Raw genomic sequence first — 21,746 nt, 5'->3', positions numbered from 1 at the left:
TCTACTATTATAAAGGCACCTGCAGGGCAGCTATGTACTTACATAACATCCGGGCTTCCTAGACTGCATCTCAATAACATCAGGTGCGATTGCGGTCAAAAACCTGCCTTGATCTGTGTAAAAAAATCTTTTGCTCCTTTTCAAATTCAAATAAATTCAAAGTATTAAGTATACTGTTGGAAAGCAGTGGACGTCTTATGGCTGAAAATGATGATGATGATGATTATAAAGTTGTGTTATCTTTATCAGGATTCTTTTTGTATTATCTGAATGGGCGGTGACTACCTGATATAGGTAGGTATATTTTTACTTACTATTAGGCAGTCACCACATTTTTTGTAAAGAATTGGTTTGATAACCAATAAAATATTTATGATTTTGATTTTTTATCAGGACTTCGTACGAACCGAGCAACGTGAACGCTGGGCCCGAAAGTTCCCCAGACTTGAAGGAATCTTGTGCTACAACATCAACAACCTCAACAACACCACAGGTATATTTTTTGTTCTTTGACAGATTTGATTTGGTTTTATTGACGTTGTAGAAGTCAGAAATCACCGCAGCGAACTACCGGTACACCTTTGAGTTTGCAAGATACCGAAAAAAACACGAAACCATTGTTTAAACAAATAATGCAAGTTTTGCACGTCCCACGCCCCGCTGACGCCCCATTTGTAGAGGTCGCTTTCTTCTCACATACAAAAGTCGTACGTCTCCCCACACACATTATTTTAACATAAAAAAATTACATAAAAAGTACGATGTTGTTTCAGTGAAGCGCCACATATCTGGTGACTAAAATTCATGAAATTATGCACAGTGTCCCATCACTCACGCGTCCCTCCTACCTACCTCGAAACGTTTTTGAGAAATCAAGCGTTGCTATTTGCATTAAATTTTGGCCCACCCTGTATTGTAAATTAATTTGTTATTGTATTGTTTTGCTTGTTTTAGAGTACGAATACGTCAACAAGACCTGCTAGCCAACCGGCATCACAAATGGCAAGCTATCCACAGGTAACCCAATCAAGCAAAATTAATAGCAATCTTTTAAAAAATTTTAATAAAAAAATGTTAAGAATACGACAGAGGTTCTGACATTAATGTCCTTACAAATAACTTTTTAGCCCCGGGCAAAATCTTCAATTTAGTAAATTATACTAGCGCAACAATATGGAAATCATTGGAGGAGGTCTATGTTCAGCAGTGGACGTCCTATGGCTGAAATGATGATGATGACTTGCTGAAATCAATTTATTTTTATTTCAATCCATCCATCCTTTATTTCTTTATTTCAGATCCGAAAAGCATCGACACAAAAGTCACCAACCCGGACAAGGACCCGAGGATAACAAGATAATTTACGAATGGATCCATTGGGCATATTACTTAAAATAATAAAATTACCCCACCTCAAACTGACTCTATCAAACTTTTTATTTGTTCCTACCTAGCTACCTAAAATGCTTAGTAGCTTCAATGAACGTCAGGTAAGTATGTGTGGTCTATAGCCAATGGGTCGCTCTACTAAGGAGAGTGTATAAAGGGCGGATAGGAAAAAGTTCGTTTGTTCGTTTCAGCTGAAAGACGTGTACTGCTGGACAAAGGCCTCCCCCAAGGATTTCCACAAAGAACGATCCTGCGCCGCTCGGCACCTCCCGTTACCTTCACCATATCGTCGGTCCACCTAGTGAGAGGCCTGCCCATGCTACGTCTTCCGGCTCGTGGTCGCCACTCAAAAACTTTCCTGCCCCAGCGGCCATCAGCTCTACGAGCTGTGGTACAGAGTACAGACGTCATTGGAGAAGGCCTATGTTCAGCAGTGGACGTCTATCGCTGAAATGATGATAATGACAGACGTCAAGGTTGCACTTGTAATGTGGCATTCGATAAAAATACCACAAAAATATTCTGTAGACTCTAGGCCTTGTGATGAATATTCAGGGGTATTTGCCTCCCCAACCCGTTCTGGCCAGGGTTGAAATAAATCCTCAATTTCTCAATAATTTTAAAATTACGAGTTTTTTTTGCTAGAGACTTCTGCGCGTTCCTGAAAAAAGGGTCTTTTTGGCAGAGTTACGTACTACAGTGGGCCTCAGTTCCAGCTACCCATTTCCATTTTTTCTCTCACTCTCATCAAATGTTTATTCTTTGGGTTAGAACTAAACGACATGTCGCGACATGACCGGAAATGGTTAGCTGTAACAGTGTGGTCGATAGTACAAAAAGGGTTCTTTTATTAATTTTGTCGAACGGAACCCTAAAGACGAGTAAATACTATTACGTTCTTTCTGTTTTCATTGTGATAAAGAACCCCTAAGGCGAGTTATCACTATGTACCTACTTATACTATTGTGATAACATATTATAATTCTGTTGTTTATAGTGCATTAGCAATAAATGCCAAATGAGATTGGATCAAATCACGTTTTCTGTACGTGAGTAATAAAGTGTAGTGACATCTTTTTCAAAGCGGAGCGCCCACGCAGCGTACACGCCGCGTGTGCCGCTCCGCTTTGAAAACGCTTGCAATCTGCTAGTGTAGCAGCTCACTTAGGGCTGATTTTACCATTGTCGGATATAGTTCCAAAATACTGAACTGTCCTATCCATGACATTGACAGTGGGGCGCCACCATCAATACCAGATCGCTGGTTCCGATTTTTGCCATGTTGGAAACCATATAGTTGAACGATGGTGGCGCCCCCCTGTCATTGAGTTTGGTGGGACAGTTCAGCGTGGGTCATCTATAACTTTTAACTGAAGTTGTCATTTTGACATATAGATGACCCACGCTGAACTGTCCCACCAAACTCAATGACAGGGGGGCGCTACCATCGATCAACTGTATGGTTTCCAACATGGCAAAAATCGGAACAAGCGATCCGGTATTGACGGTGGCGCCCCACTGTCAATGTCATGGATAGGACAGTTCAGTATTTTGGAACTATATTTCCCATACTGAAACTGTCAATGTGCCAAACTAGCGGCCAGTGTTTCATAAACTGTGTTCCGCAAGCATAGCTAAGGAGGTCTGCAGCCTTATCTATGGACCATAACAATCATAAAATAAATACCACCAAAAGTCTCGTAATCGCTTCGCACGCCGTACGTGAGCTAAGTGAGTTTTATTAAGGGGGTCCATAAAATTGTGCTTGATTTTCTGACTAAAAGGTCCGTCGACAAAAAAGGTTAAGAAACGCTACTTTAGCGGTTTGCTTTAAAATCAAAGTCAAAATTTCCTTATTTGTATAAACTATTAAAATAGTACAAATAGTCAAATATTTTGCTCAGAGCCTCTACATGTCTCATAATCTTTTTACCCTACCAGCGCTTCAAGAAAAACATTTGGCAAGTGCTGAGAAGAAGCGCCGTAACAAACTCAGTCACCACTGTCTGTCGGTTGACATAAGTTTAAGTTTCTCTACCATTGGTATACCTATTGATTTAGGTCCCAAGGTCTGGACTAGAGTCTAGCTAGACCTTGATACCTCACGTAAATAGTTAGTCGTATATCATAAAATGTGTCCCTGGTGATACGTCACGTAGGTTTACCCTATCACTCAGGTGTTTTTACCTATAACACATGTCTCAACATATAAATTAGTTAGTTTGACTACATTAACCAATAAACCAAAGGTACCACATAAAATTAAAACACGTCATTTTGTTGAAGTCCGAGTTAATTCTTATTTAATTGTACTTTTCGTTTGTTTTGAAACTAATGAATAGATAAATGTTAGTAAATATTTTTGCAATACTTTACGTGGTTTCACCGTTGACTCTACAATATAATTCGGTTACTTGATATTACTAGGTTTGTCCAGCAGTGGACGTCTTTCGGCTGAAACAACAACAACAACTAGGTTTGGGTAAAACAAAGACTAAAAAGTATGTATTAACAATATTAATTTGGTTTACAAAAGAACAATCCCTTTGCATTACTATAATGTTAATACAGTCGATTGCAACTTATACTAAAAACCAAAATAATAATAAGTATTTTAACGTCAAATTGACGAAAATACAGTTAAATTGAAAATAGGTAAAGTACTTTTTTCGTATTTCCATTGCTTCCAGTGCTGAAACAGATAGGTATAAAGACAGACATTTGAAACCATAGATTTTCATTCATTGAATACCTTTTGCCAAGTAGACACTGCTATTGTCAGTCACACGCTTGTTCACCAGAGTTCACCAGACCACAACCAGAACTGAACCTGGTAACCACTGCGTTCTAAATGACTCTCCCCGCGACTACGCCATACAACAGAACTCGGATTAAACCTTTAAAGTAGATGCACACCGTTGATTTTTAGTTGGCCGATAGTTGTGCCCGATTTTAAATTGTATGAAGAGTCGGCCAAATCGAATCGGCGTAGTGTGCGCACTCCCATACATGCCCATACTGATCAACTGCCCGACTAAACTATCGGCCGACGAAAAATCAACGGTGTGCGCCTACTCTTAGGATTAAACCTACTGAACTAGGATTATACCTAGCCTAGGTTATTAAACCTTTGTTTGTCCGCTTTGCAATGGAGGGAAGTCGTACCTTAATTTCGAACTCCTCCTATGTTCTTCTGATTAATTTCGTTGCGGGTCCAATGACAGTTCAACTTTCCCCCGGGATAAACTTGACCTTCACTGGTTAGGTTTTTATGGCGGTCAAGGCTTGACCGTCAAGCTGTAGATCCTGTCTACACAGGAATTGCAGCGGTGGAAACAAGAGGTGGGAATAGTCCCGTAACTGAACTAGGATAGGCGCTACGATAAATTAAGATGGTATTATGTCGATATTCCACGACAAATAAATAGGCATATCTACTAAAATCGATGAAGACTCGTTATGAATAGATCTCGAAATGAATCGACGCCTGAAAGCTTAATGCACGTTTTCACCATTAATCCCTAATTTTTAAATTTTAAGTGACCCCTTTGGAAACGAAATTCCTGCTAGGTGTTACCATAGGGGTCACTTAAAATTAGGGATTGATGGTGAAAACGGGCATAAGGTTTTTAGCTAAAATTCCTGCTAAGTGTTGTCATAGGCGTAACTTAAAAATTAAGGATTGATGGTGAAAACCTAAAAGGTGCGTTGTGTTACCTACGTTGTATGTTGTTGTTCCGACTCGCACTTGGCCAGTTTTATTTCTTTTTTATCGTCTGTACCAGCTTCTTTATATACTAGCCAGTGCGGCGCCTGCGCATCAGTGCTGTGGAGCACTGTCAACTGTCACTATGCGCTGGCACCCTGAAATATACGGCTGTATAGTGTTGCTTGCTATATTTTGCAGCGCTTCATCTGTTAGAAGGGGTAAGATACATTTTACTTACATATGTTTAAATAATATTATAAGGAGATTTTATTTTTATTTTGTATGTTTGTAAAATTAAAAGACTGATTTAAAAAAATCTTTCACCATTAGTATTATAATTTCTTTGTAGGTAGGTAAGTATATCATTTTAAAATAACTGGTATAATAAATGGCACTTATGAACGTCAAAAATAATTTAAAAAAAAACATGTCTCCTTATCTTTTGAGCCCTCTATAGCAGCGGTTCCCGAATGGTGGTCCGCGGAACCCTGGGGTTCCGTGGAAAGGCCGCAAGGGTTCCGTAAAAAATATTATCCCACGTTTTGTGACCGACGTTGTTCGCTCGCATCGACTTGTTTACGCACAAGGGAGGGGCAGGGCGTGCGGGCGGAGTAGTACGGGGGTTCCGCTAGGAAAAGTATAATCAATTAGGGTTCCTTGGCAAAAAAAAAAATTGGGAAACCCTGCTCTATAGGGCGCTTCGAGACATACATATTATTATGCTTGCCATGAGAAGAAACGCCGGAAACAGCACCTTAAGTAGGTAATGCTACAAGCGAATATTATGAAAGTTTTCCATTTTTTTCACTCTCCTAAAAGTTAAACTTTAATTTACAGAGTGTTAGAACTTGAGCAATAAGTAGTTAGTTGAGACTCTTCTAATAGGTATTGTTAATCATAAGCAAAGCAAGCTCGTTTATTTGCAGATTTGGTTTAATAAAACGTTATTGCCGCTGTAAAAATGTTAATTCTTAACTCTTAGCGTAAGTAATTAGATTAATATTAGAAGTACCTACTTAAAATGTGAACGTAACTCTGTCTGTATGTGTGGAAACGTTACACTTTTTCAGATTTTTCAAGTAAATCACTGAATTTTACATGATATTTGGCGTAGAGATTGGGGCTTAAAAGGTTTAGAATACGTTTTATTTACAAAAAAATGATAACAGGGTAGGATTAGCACATTTATAAACCCGGAAAGGGATCGTAATCGTATCAATTCGAGGCGGTCAGTATTCTTTGTATGAAACTCCGTACTGGAAAGCACACTTATCCGCACCGTAACATAAACGCCTCGCCTTGCGATTGACACTGTCAATTTGACAGCGCGCGAACGGCGATGACAGCTCGCGAAAGACGATACGGTGGTGTTGATCCCTTTCAGAGTTGATAACTGCTGCTAGTCTGCCATGACCTTAATAGGAAAAACATGAGTATGAAATAATGAAAAGATGCAAGAAAAGGCAAATAACAATAAAACGCGACCGAAGCCGCGGTAAAGTGTTGGTCTAACAAAGATTAAAGATTAACTCTTGTTTTATAAAGGATTTCATTACCTATAATTATGATAAGATAAGATAAAATAAAACCTAGGTATAATAAATAAAGAATACACCTAGATAAATTAATAGCATGCGTGGGTCTTTATTTGCGAAGAAATTATTTTTTCTTTGGTAGGATGTTGAATTATTTAGCAAAACAAGTATGACGCGTTAGGTTTAGTTTATTAGTTTTATTTATTTCGATAGATAAAAAATAAGGTTGAGGCCAAATAATGCATTTTCTTCAATGTTATTCTCTTATCAATAAAAAAAGCCTAAAATTAAGGCTTACCTATTTAGCTACAGTACCTACGTCATCACGACGAGCGAAGATTGCGAATACACATCCTTAAAATTTAATATTACCTATGTATTTATTAATTTGTAAATAGTACCTATTTTAAAATTTTAGTTTTTAAATAATTTTAAGTTTAAATAAGTATTACTTCAATCACAATAATTTATGATTGGGTTTAATCGTACCTAAAGCGTCGTTCTATAATATACCCGTAGATATACCTAAAAGTCTCCTGAAAATATGTTTGTGTACTTACATAAAATATTGTATTAGGTACGTACGATACGTTCTTGGTCCAATTGCTGACGCCATCCTTTTTTCAGATCCATTACAGGAGCGCGTAAATTAATAAGTATTTTTCACAAGATAAGGTGTATATTATAACCGTTAAAAAGTCTCGTAACGGTAATTTCATTCTTTAGAAACTTCAACAACGGAAATGCGTAAATTACTTATCTAGCAAAAGTGAATAATACAAAACACGTGTTGTTCACAAAATAAATTAATTACATATAAGGAAAAAATTCAGACCTAGCATGTAAATACAAAATACCTACTAACATAACCATTAACAAACTCCTTAGAGATTATAGTAAAATGTAAATTAACTACAAAACAAGGAAATTATTTTTCAAATAGGCGCAGAGTGGTTGTAGAGTTTTAAAAACAACTTATGAAATCCAGTTTCTATGTATCTTAAGAATATTATTTATTTGAAGCCACGATAGCCAAACGGTGAAGGGGTCGGACTGGCCGACTCGTGTTCCAAGTAACGCGGGTTCGAACCACGCCGCCGCTCCATTATGGCTGAGTTGCACCACCTAACTTTTAACTTTTACGATGACCGGTGTTTTTTGTATGGAGTTTGACAGATTTTTGACGTTTGTTAAAGTCAAAGTAAGATGGGTATTGTGCTGAGCCTACTCGTGACACAGGCTAATTTAGCTTAGTACCAGGGGCTATTAGTAATTTGTGTAAAAACAATAATTTTCTTTTCATTAAAAAAGAAAACCCTTATAGTTAACATACCTATTACGGGACTATTCCCACCTCTCTTTCCCACCGTTGCAACTCCTGTGTAGCCAGGATCGACAGCTTGACCGCCAATATAAACCCAACCAGTGAAGGTCAAGTTTGACCCGTGGGAAAGTTAAACTGTCATTGGACCCGCAACGAAATTAATCAGAAGAACATAGGAGGAGTTCGAAGTTAAGGTTCGACTTCCCTCCGTTGCAAGCAATATTAACATACCTATTGTGACTATTCTAAGTAAATAGAGTTATTCATAGGTTCATTAGAGTTACTTTGAACTCTTTGTACTTACGGTTTGACACGTGCCTGAAAACCTGTTCAAATGTTAATTTTATAATCGGTCACGCATCGTCTATTTTATATAAACATTGTGAATTTTCATTGTTATTGTGATTATGTTGATTACCAATATTATCACAATATTATTGTACCTTAAGTATGTTTAACATATACAGGGTGAAAACGATAAGTGATCTCACTCGATTATTTCTAAACTATACAAGTTATCAAAAAACTAGTTACTGATCCTGAAAGTGCTTCATGAGCTCATAATAGGTTAAGGAATAAACTGGATCTAGCCGAAAATTCTATGTTTCCGGCTTCCATACATTTGGTATTAGCCTCATAATATTAAAAACTACAAAAGATATCGTAAAACTGGTTACTGATCCTAAAAGTGCTTCACGAGTTCTATCCAACAGTATTAATATTAAGTTCCAGAATAAACTTGATCTATCTAAAAAATCAATGTTTCCATCTTCCATACATTTAGTACTATCACAGATATGGCACTCATCTCTTGATAAATTATAGCAAATTTTATGTTAAACTAATGTTTTCCATAAATAATTTTAAATAAGAATGCAATTTACGAGATTATTTTAAGTTTTTAAAAAATTACACTTCTAATATTGAGTGATACATACATTTAGTATGGAAGTTGGAAACATTGAATTTTCGGATAGATCCCGTTTATTCTGTAACCTGTTATTGGTACCATTTAAAGAGCTTGTGAAGCACTTTCAGGATCAGTAACCAGTTTTTCGATATCTGGTATAGTTTAGAAATAATCGAGTGAGATCACTTATCGTTTCCACCCTGTATGTATGTTAATGAATAAATTGGTAGTTCAACAACCAATTGCATATTTTATGTTATAAACATTTTATTAGGTATTTACACTTGTTGAATCTAAATAGGTAAGCAAAGTTATTTTATTTTATTTATTTAAGTTTTGAATTTATAATTACAGACACACCATGTGCGGCCAGAGCCACAAACGTCTCTGTTGTATGTGTGTGCAATGCCACATATTGCGACGAAATCACACGAGTATCACCGCCAAGGGGCCTGTTTTATGTCTACACTTCTTCTAACGTAAGTAACTACTTCATACTATACATTTTCCTGTACCTACTAATACATTTTCATAAAATAACCTTAAAAATTAATTCTTAGTTACAATTTATACACTAGGAACGAGTGCAAAGTCCCAAAATGCAACCCTGAATTACACCCTATTCCATTCCATATAATATATCCTATAGACAGCCTTTTAATTTAACTCTGCTTTGTTGTTTCAGGCAGGATTAAGGTTCTTTAAAACGTCTGGCGTATTAAGTCAATACGGGCCGCGTAGTAAGTATCGAAATCGAGATATTCTTAAAAAAACTACCTTTTTGAAACAAAATAATTTTCGGACAACTTAGATTCTGATCATCTAATTTTAACTGACTTCATTGGAATAAAATCAGCTTTAAACATTGGCATAGGCTACTACTACTACTACTTCTAGGACGTCCACCCAAAAGGTGGACCGAAGACCTTTTAAAGGTAGCAGGAAGGCGCTGAATATAGGCCGCCACCAATCGGCCATTGTGGAAATCATTGGGGGAGGCCTATGTTCAGCAGTGGACGTCCTGGCTGAAGTGATGATAATGATGATAGGCTACTAATTGTAAAACCGTTGAACCTACTGAAAACTAAGATGATTATACACTATGACCTGGAAAATTTCCTTTATGTAATACAATAGTTTTTACTTTTACCACAACATATCTTTTTAGAACCATACTGCACTACGGTGTTGGATCTCGACCTGTCTACAAGGCACCAGACTGTGGAAGGTTTCGGGGGCGCCGTCACCGACTCAGCTGGCATGACCTGGGCCAACATAAGCAATCCACAGCTAAAGGAGTACTTGATTAGGTAAGTGCAAGTAGTGCAACCTACATCGACTTAGAGCGCTTTCACATTTAGGGCTCATTTAGGGCACACGACGCCGCCAACGCGCCGCCGCCGCGCCGTCGCTTAGGCGATTTAACAGCGCGACAAACGCGCGACAGACGCGCTGCTGAAAATTTCATACTAAGTGACAGCTGATGCCTCCCTTCACATTTAAAAAACGCCGCTGCCGCGCTGCCGTCGCGCTACTAATGTGAAAGCGCTCTTAAAATATGTGAGTTTACTGCTGGATTAACTCATGATGAAACTAGACCACTAGGTAGAGAAACCGGTGAAGGTCGCCGAAAGAACCTGGATGCGGGCAATGCAGGACCGGTCGCTATGGAAATCTTTGGGGGAGGCCGTTGTCCAGCAGTGGACGTCATTTGACTGAAACGATACGATACGAAACTAGACCGCATGATCAGTGGGCTTAGTGTGAGTTTACACCAAACGTCTTCACTAGCGACTGCGTAAAAAAGTGACATTAAATATGTATAACGGATTGTACAGTGTCGACCAATGTTAAAAACGATGGAGTGGACTGTATTAGATGGATAGGCCTGCCGGTGGTGATTATAGGTATGCTAGAAGCAAGGAAACACCAAAAAAGGGCCAAAACAGTAGGTATATTGCTCAATACATTAGAACACAAGAATATATACTGTTTTGTTTTTAACATGTTGGTGGCAGTTTGGCCAGCAATACTCTTTTGATAATTGTTTATGGTTTTTTACTTTTTTTAGATTTATTGATTTTGAAGTTGCTTTTTGTACGCTCTTGTGTTCTAATGTATTGAGCAATAACCTACTGTTTTGGCCCTTTTTTGGTGTTTCCTTGCTTCTAGCATACCTATAATCACCACCGGCAGGCCTATCCATCTAATACAGTCCACTCCATCGTTTTTAAAGCGGAAACTTTCAAGAACTAAAATCTTCCTATATTTTTTTTATCGTAATTGACACCGAATGCTTTTAACGTAAATAAAATTCACACTACGCTCCCTGTTAATTCTATGCACATAATAATATCAGTCAGATAGGTGCTTTGTAATGATGCAGTAATGGATGTTTTTATGTTTGTCAAACTAAAAAACTTTGTAAAGTAATTACGAAAATAAATATGTAGTATTCGAATTTGAATATGTAATTAGTAGAAGTAGGTAATTTACGGTACAGACTCAGCCTTAGGTCTTTGACTTTACTTTTTTAACGCAGATACGAGGAGGTAAGAATTATGTTGTTTGTCGAATGGTTTTCTAATCAAAAATTTATTCAGGCTTACGCCCGTATTCGCAAACGATGCTTGGTTATGTGAAGCAGCAAATCGAACGCATAGCGTTGAATAGAGCTCTGTGATTGGTTCGTATGTCACCCTATGCCACACGAACTGTGAGACCTCATAGTAATGTTTGTGAATACGGGCGTTAGTTCATTTCCAGGGCACACGTCCCAAATGCCCTATAACCACTTCGGGAATAATAACATAATAATAAATAAAGAGTTGATAAGTCTGGTATGAACTTTAAGTACCTATATTTTTTCATAATTTTCAGATCATACTTCGGCAATACGGGAATCGAATACAACATGCTCCGACTACCCATAGCCGCTACGGATTTCTCCCCGCGTCTCTACTCCTACAGTGATGAGCCAGAGAACCAGACCACGCTTACCAACTTCTCTTTGGCTCCAGAAGATTATGAATACAAGGTAACGTGCACTACTGTTTTATTCAATGATCTTATAGTAGAGAAACTCTTCTAGAAGTCCACGTTTTCGTGAGATTGAACGAATACGAGTTTCTATCGTTGTCCTGTATTTAACTAAAAAGTGCAAAAATATACATAGAAACAGACTTCATCATCATTTCAGCCACAGGACGTCCATTGCCGAACACAGGCCTCCCAATGATTTCCTCATCGCCCGGTTGGTAGCGGCCTGCATCCAAAAGTATGATGCCTGCCAAACAACCTGTCACGAAATGACGAATTTCCTCAGCAAATGTCTATGGCGGGTGATACAGTAAGAGTAGGCGCACACCGTTGATTTTTAGTTGGCCGATAGTTGTGACCTATTTTAAATTGTATGGAGAACCACAATATATTTTAGAAGTGTGCGCACTCCCATACATGCCCATACTGATCAACTGACCGAGTCAAGAAGTGTGGCGCGGTGGAGTGCAATCTGCCGTAGGCAGCCGCAATTCCGCGCACACCTCCCGCGATTCGGCCAGTATAACCGCAAGGTTGGTATGGCCATGGGTGGTGGTGGGTTGATCAACTGATCGACTAAACTATCGGCCGACGAAAAATCAACGGTGTGCACCTACTCTAAGGGCCTATGCCGTTTTTTCAAGCGTCATCGATAAATAGAACACACTCTATTCGCGATTTTATCTCAATCAATGTAACTATGAAGACAAACAATCTCCTAAACTCCTAATTTAGCAGCGCAGCAAATGCGCGATCTTAAAAGTCACGTCAAAGTAGGCTGGCAAAAAATGGGTGTGCCAATTTTAAGGACACGGTACAAATTGATAAGGATGTGCCCCATGCACCATCCAATTCTATCGTGAAGTGTCGCGATTATCAATTATCAATTAGTGACACCCAAAGTGGCCAAAAAGTTGACAACATTCTTATGCCAATTGTTACAAAGACATTTTGCGAATTTTTTGGCTACTTACTTTGGGTGTCAAGAACTATTTGACGCTGACTTTACTGTGGTAACCAATAACGTTTTCAGATCCCAATGATCAAAGCAGCAATGAAAGTGGCGACAGACGAGCTTCATATAGTAGGATCCGCCTGGGGCAGCCCTCTCTGGATGAAGACGAAGCCAAACTTCACGGGGACGGAGCAAATCAAGGAGGAGTACTACGGGGCATTTGCTGAGTACCATTACAAGTATATATTATTATATTTATTTTTTAATAAGCTCCTAAATAACTTAAAAAATCGGACTGCCTTAGGCGGTAATCGAACTCACGACCTTTCGCTTGCTATGCTGTTCTTCCATCTGATCTACTTATCCTTAAACTACGGTTCATCATCATCATCATCATCCACATCATCAGGTCTATCAGTCTTCGCCCGCAGCAACAGAATGATCTATCTAATTTACCAAAGGAAAAGGGAGTAATTTGCGTGCAGACGCAATATTAAAGCATTGATCTCGATTAAATTGATATTGAAAAGTGACATAAAACTCTAGTAACTTTTGAGTTCGTTCGTTCGTTTCAGCCGAAAGACGTCCACTGCTTGACAGAGGCCTCCCCCAAGGATTACCACAAAGACCGGTCCTGCACCGCTCGCATCCAGGCACTTCCCGCGACCCTGACTAGATCGTCGGTCCACCTAGTGGGAGGCCTGCCCACGCTACGTCTTCCGGCTCGTGGTCGCCACTCAAGAACTTTCCTGCCCCAGCGGCCATCAGCTCTACGAGCTATGTTCCCAGCCCAATGCCCTTGATTTTAGCAATTCTGCGGGCTTTGAGTTCAACATAGGTTTAAATGCCATAGAGAGAACTATGGAATTCATACACGATGAAATAGATTTGAAACGCAACGTAACGGGTTCCAATCCTTGTACTTACACTTAAAATTTATACGCGCACTATTATTATTATTATTTATGTAGGTATGTATATTTTATGCAGTATAGGTTAGTGTCCGTGACTCCCACTCGGCATGGGGCACACTGAAAACCAGCGTCGTGGCCTCCCTCACCGGGGGTCATGGCATATGCTGAGTGGGATCCCATTGCGATGGACATCGCTGTGCGACAGGGTGGCACTGCTCAGTTTTACTTTCACTTTCATTGTATGTTTTATGTCACCTATGTCTTATTTACTTTTTTTCTATTATTTACATCTTTTGTCTTCTGTGATGTCCATGGCAATAAATGTTTCTTTCTTTCTTTCTTTCTTTCTTTCCAATCCAGAGCTTGGGGATGTGATCGGCGTCCCTTCGGAGAGTGTGGCCGATCTAGTTCCACTTGCAGCGCTTGATCTGCTGGGCGATCGGGATTTCGTGGCAGCGTTCTATAGTAGGGAATTTAGTGCAATGATTTGTATGGAGACCCCTCCACTTTGGTATAGAAGGCTCATTTTTGCACCAGTTTTTCTTTGGGTGCTCCTGAGTAGATTTCCGTCGGTAGACATCGGGAGCCCCCCCTGTGGTAGCAGGGGGAGGGGGGGCAAGTTTCCTTCTGCCGCGCTTCACTTTAAGGCCCATATCTTCAAAACTATGGGTATTAGGGCAAGTGTGGTGTCATTTTCGAATAATTAAAGGATGGCGAATTCATTTCTAGAACAAACTTTTTGCCTTTTCATACAAAAAAATAGAAATATGGAGTAAAATTCACAAAAACCAAAAAGTATTTTTTTAAATAAACGTCGTTTACTTTTAAACCACTGGAGATAATCTAATAAAAAAATATATTCTGATAGCTACATTTATCAGGATTATAAATATGTACCATTGTATGGTACTTTTTTGAAAAAAGTAGGTGAAAAAACATTTTTCTTCAGGACACAGCGGGCGAATTTTAATGCGCGTCGGAAAAAAATATTTCTTTTATCCATGAATTCATACTATTTGGTTCATAAGCAAGTAAAGATTATTATTTTAGAATTTATTTAGAGTTCCTGGCACATCATGCTACCATGATTTGTATTTTTTCTTCAATAAATTTTGAACTCTATGTGTAAGACATAAGGTTGAAAATAGTTTAATTACATTGTATTAATGAAAATATCATAAGAAGAAAGCACTAAATAAAGAACTTGAATTTGTCTAAACGTCTAATGATTATTATTATTATTTTAATTAACATTTTTATTTCTACATACTATTGTACCAGTGATAACGGAAAGGTAAGTGTGAGGAAAGAGAGGATTGATATTATCATAGTACGGGAGATTATTTTTAGCACAAAGGCTACGGCTGTGACCATTATAGTTGTTTTTTCAGACAGCACCAAATTTATACGCGCATAGCACCATATTTGAAGCGCGGCAGAAGGAAACTTGCCCCCCCTCCCCCTGCTACCACAGGGGGGGCTCCCGATGTCTACCGACGGAAACCTACTCAGGAGCACCCAAAGAACAACTGGTGCAAAAATGAGCCTTCTATACCAAAGTGGAGGGGTTCTTGCACTAAATTCCCTACTACTAATAGTTCGACGTTGTTGTGTGTTTTGGGCATGATATCTTCAACTATCATAGTGTACTATGTAGAGTCTACATTTCAGATTCATAGAGCACTACGCAGCCCAAGGCATAGATATCTGGGGTCTGACTACAGTGAACGAGCCTCTGAGCGGGCTCATGAGTTTAGGCAACAACAACCGAGTGACATGGACGGCACAAGGGCTTGTAAGTACTACATGCTATATTTGCTATCTGTTCTCTCACACAAATAATCTTTGATGACGGTAAACCATTCACTAAGTAATGTAAGACAACTATTTTCTATTAAATGAAAAGAGGTAAATGATCAGAAGCATAAAATTTTGTTGTCATCATCATTATTTGAGCCATAGGACGTCCACTGCTGAACATACTAGGTTGATGATCATATCCAATGACTTCCATGATGACTGGTTGGTAGCGGCTTGCACCCAGCGCCTTCCTGTTACCTGTTACGTCTGTCTACTGATCATGTCTTGGATGGTTCAAATTCAAATCCTTATTGCGTACTAAGTGACAATTTGTAATGGTGGAAATTACATACATGGGCTTAAGACTTAGTGACCTAGGAGGTATTGCAACAGAGTAGGTGGCTAATACTAATCTTTAGTCTACTTTGTCACGTAAATATTTGCTTTTATCTAGACTTTCATCGGTCGGATAGAATGACAGCGTTATGTTCTAGGGTCTACCTTGAAGTAGGACACAACGCTGAGCGGATGCCATTTTGGTTTACAACTTGTACACATGTACTTTCAAGCTGTATAATTGTATAAATATTTTGTACCAAATATATAGATTTTTTCTTTCTTTCTTTCTTTACAACAGTTAACGAGCGTATTTAGCGCTCTATAATATTACATAATATCTGTTCACCACAGGGTACATGGATAGCTGAGCATCTCGGGCCAATGATAAGGAATTCCCCCTTCAAGGACGTGAAGATTTTGACTGGAGATGACCAGAGAATGTGTGTGCCTCTATGGTTTAACTTGGTAAGTAACCGCCTCTGTGGTCTAGTGGTAAGACCACCTGCTTCAGACGCAGAGGTCCCGGGTTCGATTCCCAGCGGGGGCAGATTTTTCTGTTCGGTTTGATTGGTGGTAGGGCTTGTTCTAAGTCTGCCTGGCCTAGCTACCACCATCTTATCTTAGTCTGTCGCCATAACAACAATGTTAATAGCATTGTTGTGTTCCGGCAGTTAGAGGTAAGATAGCCAGTTCCTCCGTGGTTGAGGATTCCGGGTGAAGCTTGCTTCCACCTTCGGCCTGATCATCACTTACCATCAGGTGAGATACAGGCCAAGAGCTTCCTCGTTGTGGATAAAAAAAAGTTAGATTTAGAAGTCAGGAAAGAGTGGGTGGAAAGACTAACAAGTACCTAATAGAGGTTTTCATAAAAGCTGCACTGCACTGTAATGCAAACCAAGAGCTTTTTTATCGTCAGAAAAAGGCATGAAATTGCGTTCCCACCAGCCGCGGGGGCAGCTAGTGGGTAGAGACTACCCACTAAAAACCTGTTTCCGCCATGAGCCATATGAGTGACATCACCATTGGCTATTGCCAAGAGCTAAGCTCAGTTATCAATAGTTGTGTGAAAACTGCAAATACGTTATATACATTTTATCACAGGTAGTCTCTGAAACCCCGGCAGCGTTGGACTACATAGATGGCGTGGCTGTGCACTTTTACTTCGACGACTTCACCCCCCCGGAGATGTTGACGGAACCATTGAAGAATTACCCGGGGAAATTCGTCCTCTACACCGAATCATCTTTTGGTGAGTTTCGTACCACAGTGGCATCCATAAGGAAGACCGACGACCTTATAATAAAAGTACCAGCAAAGGCTGGATGCAGGCCGCTACCAACCGGTCAATATGGAAAACGTCCTGTGACTGAGATGATGATGATGGATGATGATCAGCAGTTTTTATGCATTAATAATATAACAAATTATTGAAATCCTCATGTGAAGATAGTTTTTACCTCATAAAGATGAAAATATGAGTTGTATTACTACACTCTACATTTGCTTTACTTTATTACATTTACTTTTTTAAACTTTAGAAATATCTGACCAGCGATGTTCATCAGAAATAATGTAGTTCATCAAATCGGCCCAGTAGTTTCGGAACTCTATTAAATACAAACAAACGGGGTAAAAACGGGATAAAACGGGGTCCACGCGTACGAAGTCGCGGGCGGCCGCTAGTTTATAATGTAGATTCAGGACTCAGGTGATCCGTAGATAAACATTGTTTTTCTTCTTTTAGGTGTTGATGAAACCCCTCATGTATATTTTGGGTCCTGGGATCGTGCTCAGCAATATGCCCGGAATATTATTGAGGTAAGTAATTTTTACATACCTACAAGTACAAGGTGTATAGGACAACGAAGTACTTAATATTGTCGCTTTGATTATTTCTTGAAGCCTGGGCCAACTATCGGCCGACTATAGTTATAATAATAAAATTGTATGTAGGTACTAAGTTTTTGTTACTTCAAAGTTTCTGATTTTTTTCCGCGTCTATTTACGCTATTTAGAATGCAATCTATTCTTCTTCAGGATTTAAACTACAACGTTATAGGCTGGATTGACTGGAACCTATGCCTGAACCCTCAAGGCGGTCCGAGCTGGCTTCCAACGGCTTTAGACGCTGCCATCATCATCTTCGCCGAAAATAATGAGTTCATCAAGCAGCCCATGTTCTACGCTTTGGGGCACTTCTCGAAATTTCTTCCCAGAGGGTCAATCAGAGTGGAGAAAGTGCAGCACTCGCCTTGCAAGGAGAAGGTGGATAGTGTGACGTTTGTGACTCCTAGGGGGACTGTGGTGACTGTGCTGCAGAATGAGTGAGTCCCTTTTCAATATTTTATTTTATTTTTATTTTATTTTCTTTATTAGGAAAACATACAGCTTGCATATCTTGCTACTATAGGCCTTTAAGACTTAGGCTGAGTTGCACCACCTACCTTTGACCGTAACTATAACGATAACCGGTGTGTATGGAGTTTGACAGGTTTATGACGTTTGTTGAAGTTAAAGTAAGATGGTGCAACCCAGCCTTAGTAATAGTCACACTTTTAAAATTGCAATTTACTTTTATAAACAAGGTGTATTTTTGGTAAAAAATAGATTGTTTAATTTTTCAAAGAAACTCTAACTTGTCTCGACTTAGTCTTGGAGAAATTGCAATTACAAAAGTGTGGTAGGTACTTAATTTTGAAGGCTAGTGTAGGCAGGGATTTTATTTTTATTGTTTGGAAAAATTTCGCATTGAAATAGGTTTACGTCTGAATGAACAATTTGAATTTGAATGATAGTAACACCCGACGTGTTTGAAATAAAAAACACAATTAAAATTTAAATAATACGATAAAAAAGCCCTTCATTTGGCAGTGATGCTTTTAAGCAACAACCACTTTGAATATTTCTACAGCACCAAATAATAAGTTTTGTGCAAATCATTCGATTTTGTTACGAAGCTTAGTTCAGTAAAACACTAGTAAATCGGTCGTCGACTGAGTTTTGAGTGATTTCATATCAATATTTCTGTCAGACGCCAAGATGACGCGCAATCAGAATAACAAAGACGGAAATTTTATGATTTTGTACTATTTTATCATCTCTAATTGTTTTTGTTTTGTCTAAATTTTATTCATAATAAATCAAACTAATCATATAAAGCAATATTTGGCGTAGAAACTGTGTTTTCTAATACATGACATGCTTCCGAACCTCGATGTTGCCTAGAAGCATCAGTGCCAAACATCTAACAAAATAGGTTTAGCTTTTTGTTAATACAAAAGAGTATCAATACACAATAAATCAATCATGTATTACATGAATAATGATATAGAGATGGTATAGTAATTACTTTTGATGCAATTATGGACCCTGTCGGGCACAGCATTTTAGGAGAGAGGAAGAATTTGCTGTCTGTCTCTGTGTTGTCTGTCTTCACACTTATACCGCTGAACTGATTTAAATGATAAACACATTTTTCTTGCGTTAAAGTCAACAACTATAGCAGATAACGGTAACATACCAGTTTCAGAAGCTAAAGAGAAAATAAAAAGCCAACTTTGGCTCGGCATATTGATCGTGAAGTATGATGACATACGTCATCTATCAAATGTTGGTGAAAAAGGTCATTGTCGACTTTGCGAAAATGGCCAAAAAAAAGTTTAATGCATAAAATGTGAAATACGATTGATTTTTTTAAGATTTTCATATAAAAAAAAATAATTCTATAATATATCTCAATGTTTTATTTAAGTACCCCTATTTGGCAATGTGGTAAATAAGCAACAATCGTTTTTCGCGAAAATACCTACCAAATATTTTTTTTACTATTTTTCTTAACTTTATTTGATAGTAACAATTAGGTCTAAATAGATTTTATTGAAAAAATCAAACAATTTGTGTCTTGCCAAATGAAGGGTTAAAAACAAAGAATTCGCTTAACACTAGGTGCGATTGCGGTCAAATACCTGCCTTATGTTATGCATAAAAAAACAGTTAATTTAACGTAAATAGGTACCGTACATCTCAATAAGAACAACGCAATAAAAATACTTTAATTAAAATAAAATCCATCCTGTAACGTAATTTGTAATTGTAATTATGAAGATAAAATAATTAATTAATGCAACACGAATCACGCTAGATACACAAACGTAAATATTATACGAGTATAATTCTATGTAATAATCTGAGTCTCTGTGTTAGGATTAGATCTTTCTTCAAATGATTACTTAACTAACCCTGTTAAATATTTTAAAATGAATTTAAAATTTTGTAATTATAGAATACCACTTTATTAAGGAAAAAATGCAGCTGTAAATCACTCATAATAATAACATAATAACTAACTTTCGCAAAATTTCCAGTGTTGCTCTACCGGCTTTTTTGTCTTCGGCTCATAGCACCAGTGGATTGGTTTCAAAAATACTGAGTAAGTGTTCTGACTCAACTACCATCCACCTAGCCGAAGGCATTAGCGCTTGGAGGCAGTTAAGCTCTGAAAATTTGCCGTTGTCTCTCATCTCACAAAGGCAGTGGGACGAGCCGCTCTGCAGACTTGTACGGAATAACTTATTAAACACGTCTTCCAGTTCTGCAGATCGAGCTCGTCTTCTGGCTGTAGCCGAGTGGGAATCAGGTCTTTGGCTTCACTCCCTACCTTCTCCTCATATTGGCACACTTTTGGATAATACCACTTTTAATTTAGCAGTCTCGCTCCGTTTGGGGGCACCATGCATTGTCCCCCATCGCTGTCCCTGCGGTGACATGGTTGACTCCCTTGGTCATCACGGACTGTCATGCAGCAGAAGTGCCGGGAGATTTTCCCGTCACGCCAGCCTCAATGACATCATACGCAGGTCTCTTTCTAGCGCTTCCATACCGGCCATTCTTGAACCAAATGGCCTGGTTCCAAGTGATGGTAAGAGACCTGATGGTATGACTTTGGTTCCATGGAAGGTGGGACGGCCACTAGTGTGGGATGCAACCTGCGTAGACACACTGGCACCGTCTCATCTTCCGCAAACCTCGTCTGGGGCTGGTACTGCCGCTGCCTCAGCGGAATCCCTCAAGCGACGCAAATATGTAGGTCTTAGTAGTACCTACATGTTTGAGCCATTTGGGGTCGAGACGCTAGGTCCGTGGGGACCAAGTGCTCATCGCCTGTACAGGGAATTAGCCAAGCGGCTGATTGACTGTACAGGTGATAGAAGAGCTGGCGCATTTCTTGGCCAACGAATCAGTTTGGCCATTCAGCGCGGAAATGCAGCCAGCATTCTGGGCACCATGTCGCGTTGTTTGGACAGCGATTTGGGACATATTTTTTATTTGTAAATATTTGTAAATATTTAATTTTAGTCTATGTAGGTTAATTATTTGTATTATTCTTAATCTCTTAATTCTATACTTTTAATAAACTCACTGATAATAATGCTTGTTAGTAATGTTATCCGGTTGGTAGCGACCTGCGTCCAGCACTTTCCTGATACCTTTATGATGTCGTCGGTCCACCTTGTACCCACCCGGACGTCTCACGCTGCGTTTTCCGGGTAACATGGAAAGCATTGGGGGAGGCCTATTTTCAACAGTGGACGTCCTATGGCTGAGATGATGATGATGAACTGATAATAATTCTTCTTTGCAGGAACTTAAAAGAACAGTCAGTGCTTATACGAGCTGGAAACCGATCTGCTTCAGTTCTACTACCACCTGAATCCATAGCGACAGTCGAATTTTCTTATAAATAAAAATTATTACCAAAATATTGCTGTATTAATTTGGTTACTCCCTCTCGTTTAAACTTAAGTCAGCACTAAAAGGAATCTCCTCATCATC

At 38.8% G+C, this 21,746-nt stretch overlaps 1 protein-coding gene, 1 long non-coding RNA gene and 1 other non-coding gene across 3 annotated transcripts; all 3 read left to right on the top strand.

The window, feature by feature from the left end:
- The first annotated feature begins 422 nt into the window (after positions 1-422).
- Positions 423-1,382, top strand: LOC135082138 (uncharacterized). Its single transcript, XR_010259357.1, has 3 exons — positions 423-493; positions 955-1,017; positions 1,299-1,382. It is a non-coding gene; the product is annotated as an uncharacterized LOC135082138 (long non-coding RNA).
- Positions 1,383-5,213: 3,831 nt separating this feature from the next.
- Positions 5,214-21,673, top strand: LOC135082517 (lysosomal acid glucosylceramidase-like). The gene is made up of 13 exons (XM_063977317.1): positions 5,214-5,316; positions 9,222-9,346; positions 9,553-9,607; positions 10,036-10,177; positions 11,748-11,904; positions 12,940-13,100; positions 15,447-15,570; positions 16,266-16,379; positions 17,016-17,163; positions 17,659-17,732; positions 17,952-18,238; positions 20,279-20,343; positions 21,556-21,673. Exons 1-13 carry the CDS (start codon positions 5,241-5,243, stop codon positions 21,561-21,563), a joined length of 1,536 nt encoding a protein of 511 aa, XP_063833387.1. The 5' UTR covers positions 5,214-5,240; the 3' UTR covers positions 21,564-21,673.
- Positions 16,390-16,461, top strand: Trnal-cag (transfer RNA leucine (anticodon CAG)). Its single transcript has one exon. It is a non-coding gene; the product is annotated as a tRNA-Leu (tRNA).
- Positions 21,674-21,746: the final 73 nt, after the last annotated feature.

This window comes from Ostrinia nubilalis, chromosome 21 (assembly GCF_963855985.1).
Source record: "Ostrinia nubilalis chromosome 21, ilOstNubi1.1, whole genome shotgun sequence".
In the NCBI taxonomy this organism is placed as follows: Eukaryota; Metazoa; Arthropoda; class Insecta; order Lepidoptera; family Crambidae; genus Ostrinia; species Ostrinia nubilalis.
Note: the sequence above shows the minus strand (reverse complement) of the source record. Positions and strands in the feature narration are given on the sequence as shown.

What these genes read in the sequence shown, in the direction of transcription:
- LOC135082517 (XM_063977317.1), top strand. Translation starts at nt 5,241, where the DNA reads ATGCGCTGGCACCCTGAAATATACGGCTGTATAGTGTTGCTTGCTATA. An exon ending in CTACACCGAATCATCTTTTG is followed by an intron (nt 17,164 to 17,658) that starts GTGAGTTTCGTA and finishes TTCTTCTTTTAG; the next exon opens with GTGTTGATGAAACCCCTCAT. An exon ending in ATGCCCGGAATATTATTGAG is followed by an intron (nt 17,733 to 17,951) that starts GTAAGTAATTTT and finishes ATTCTTCTTCAG; the next exon opens with GATTTAAACTACAACGTTAT.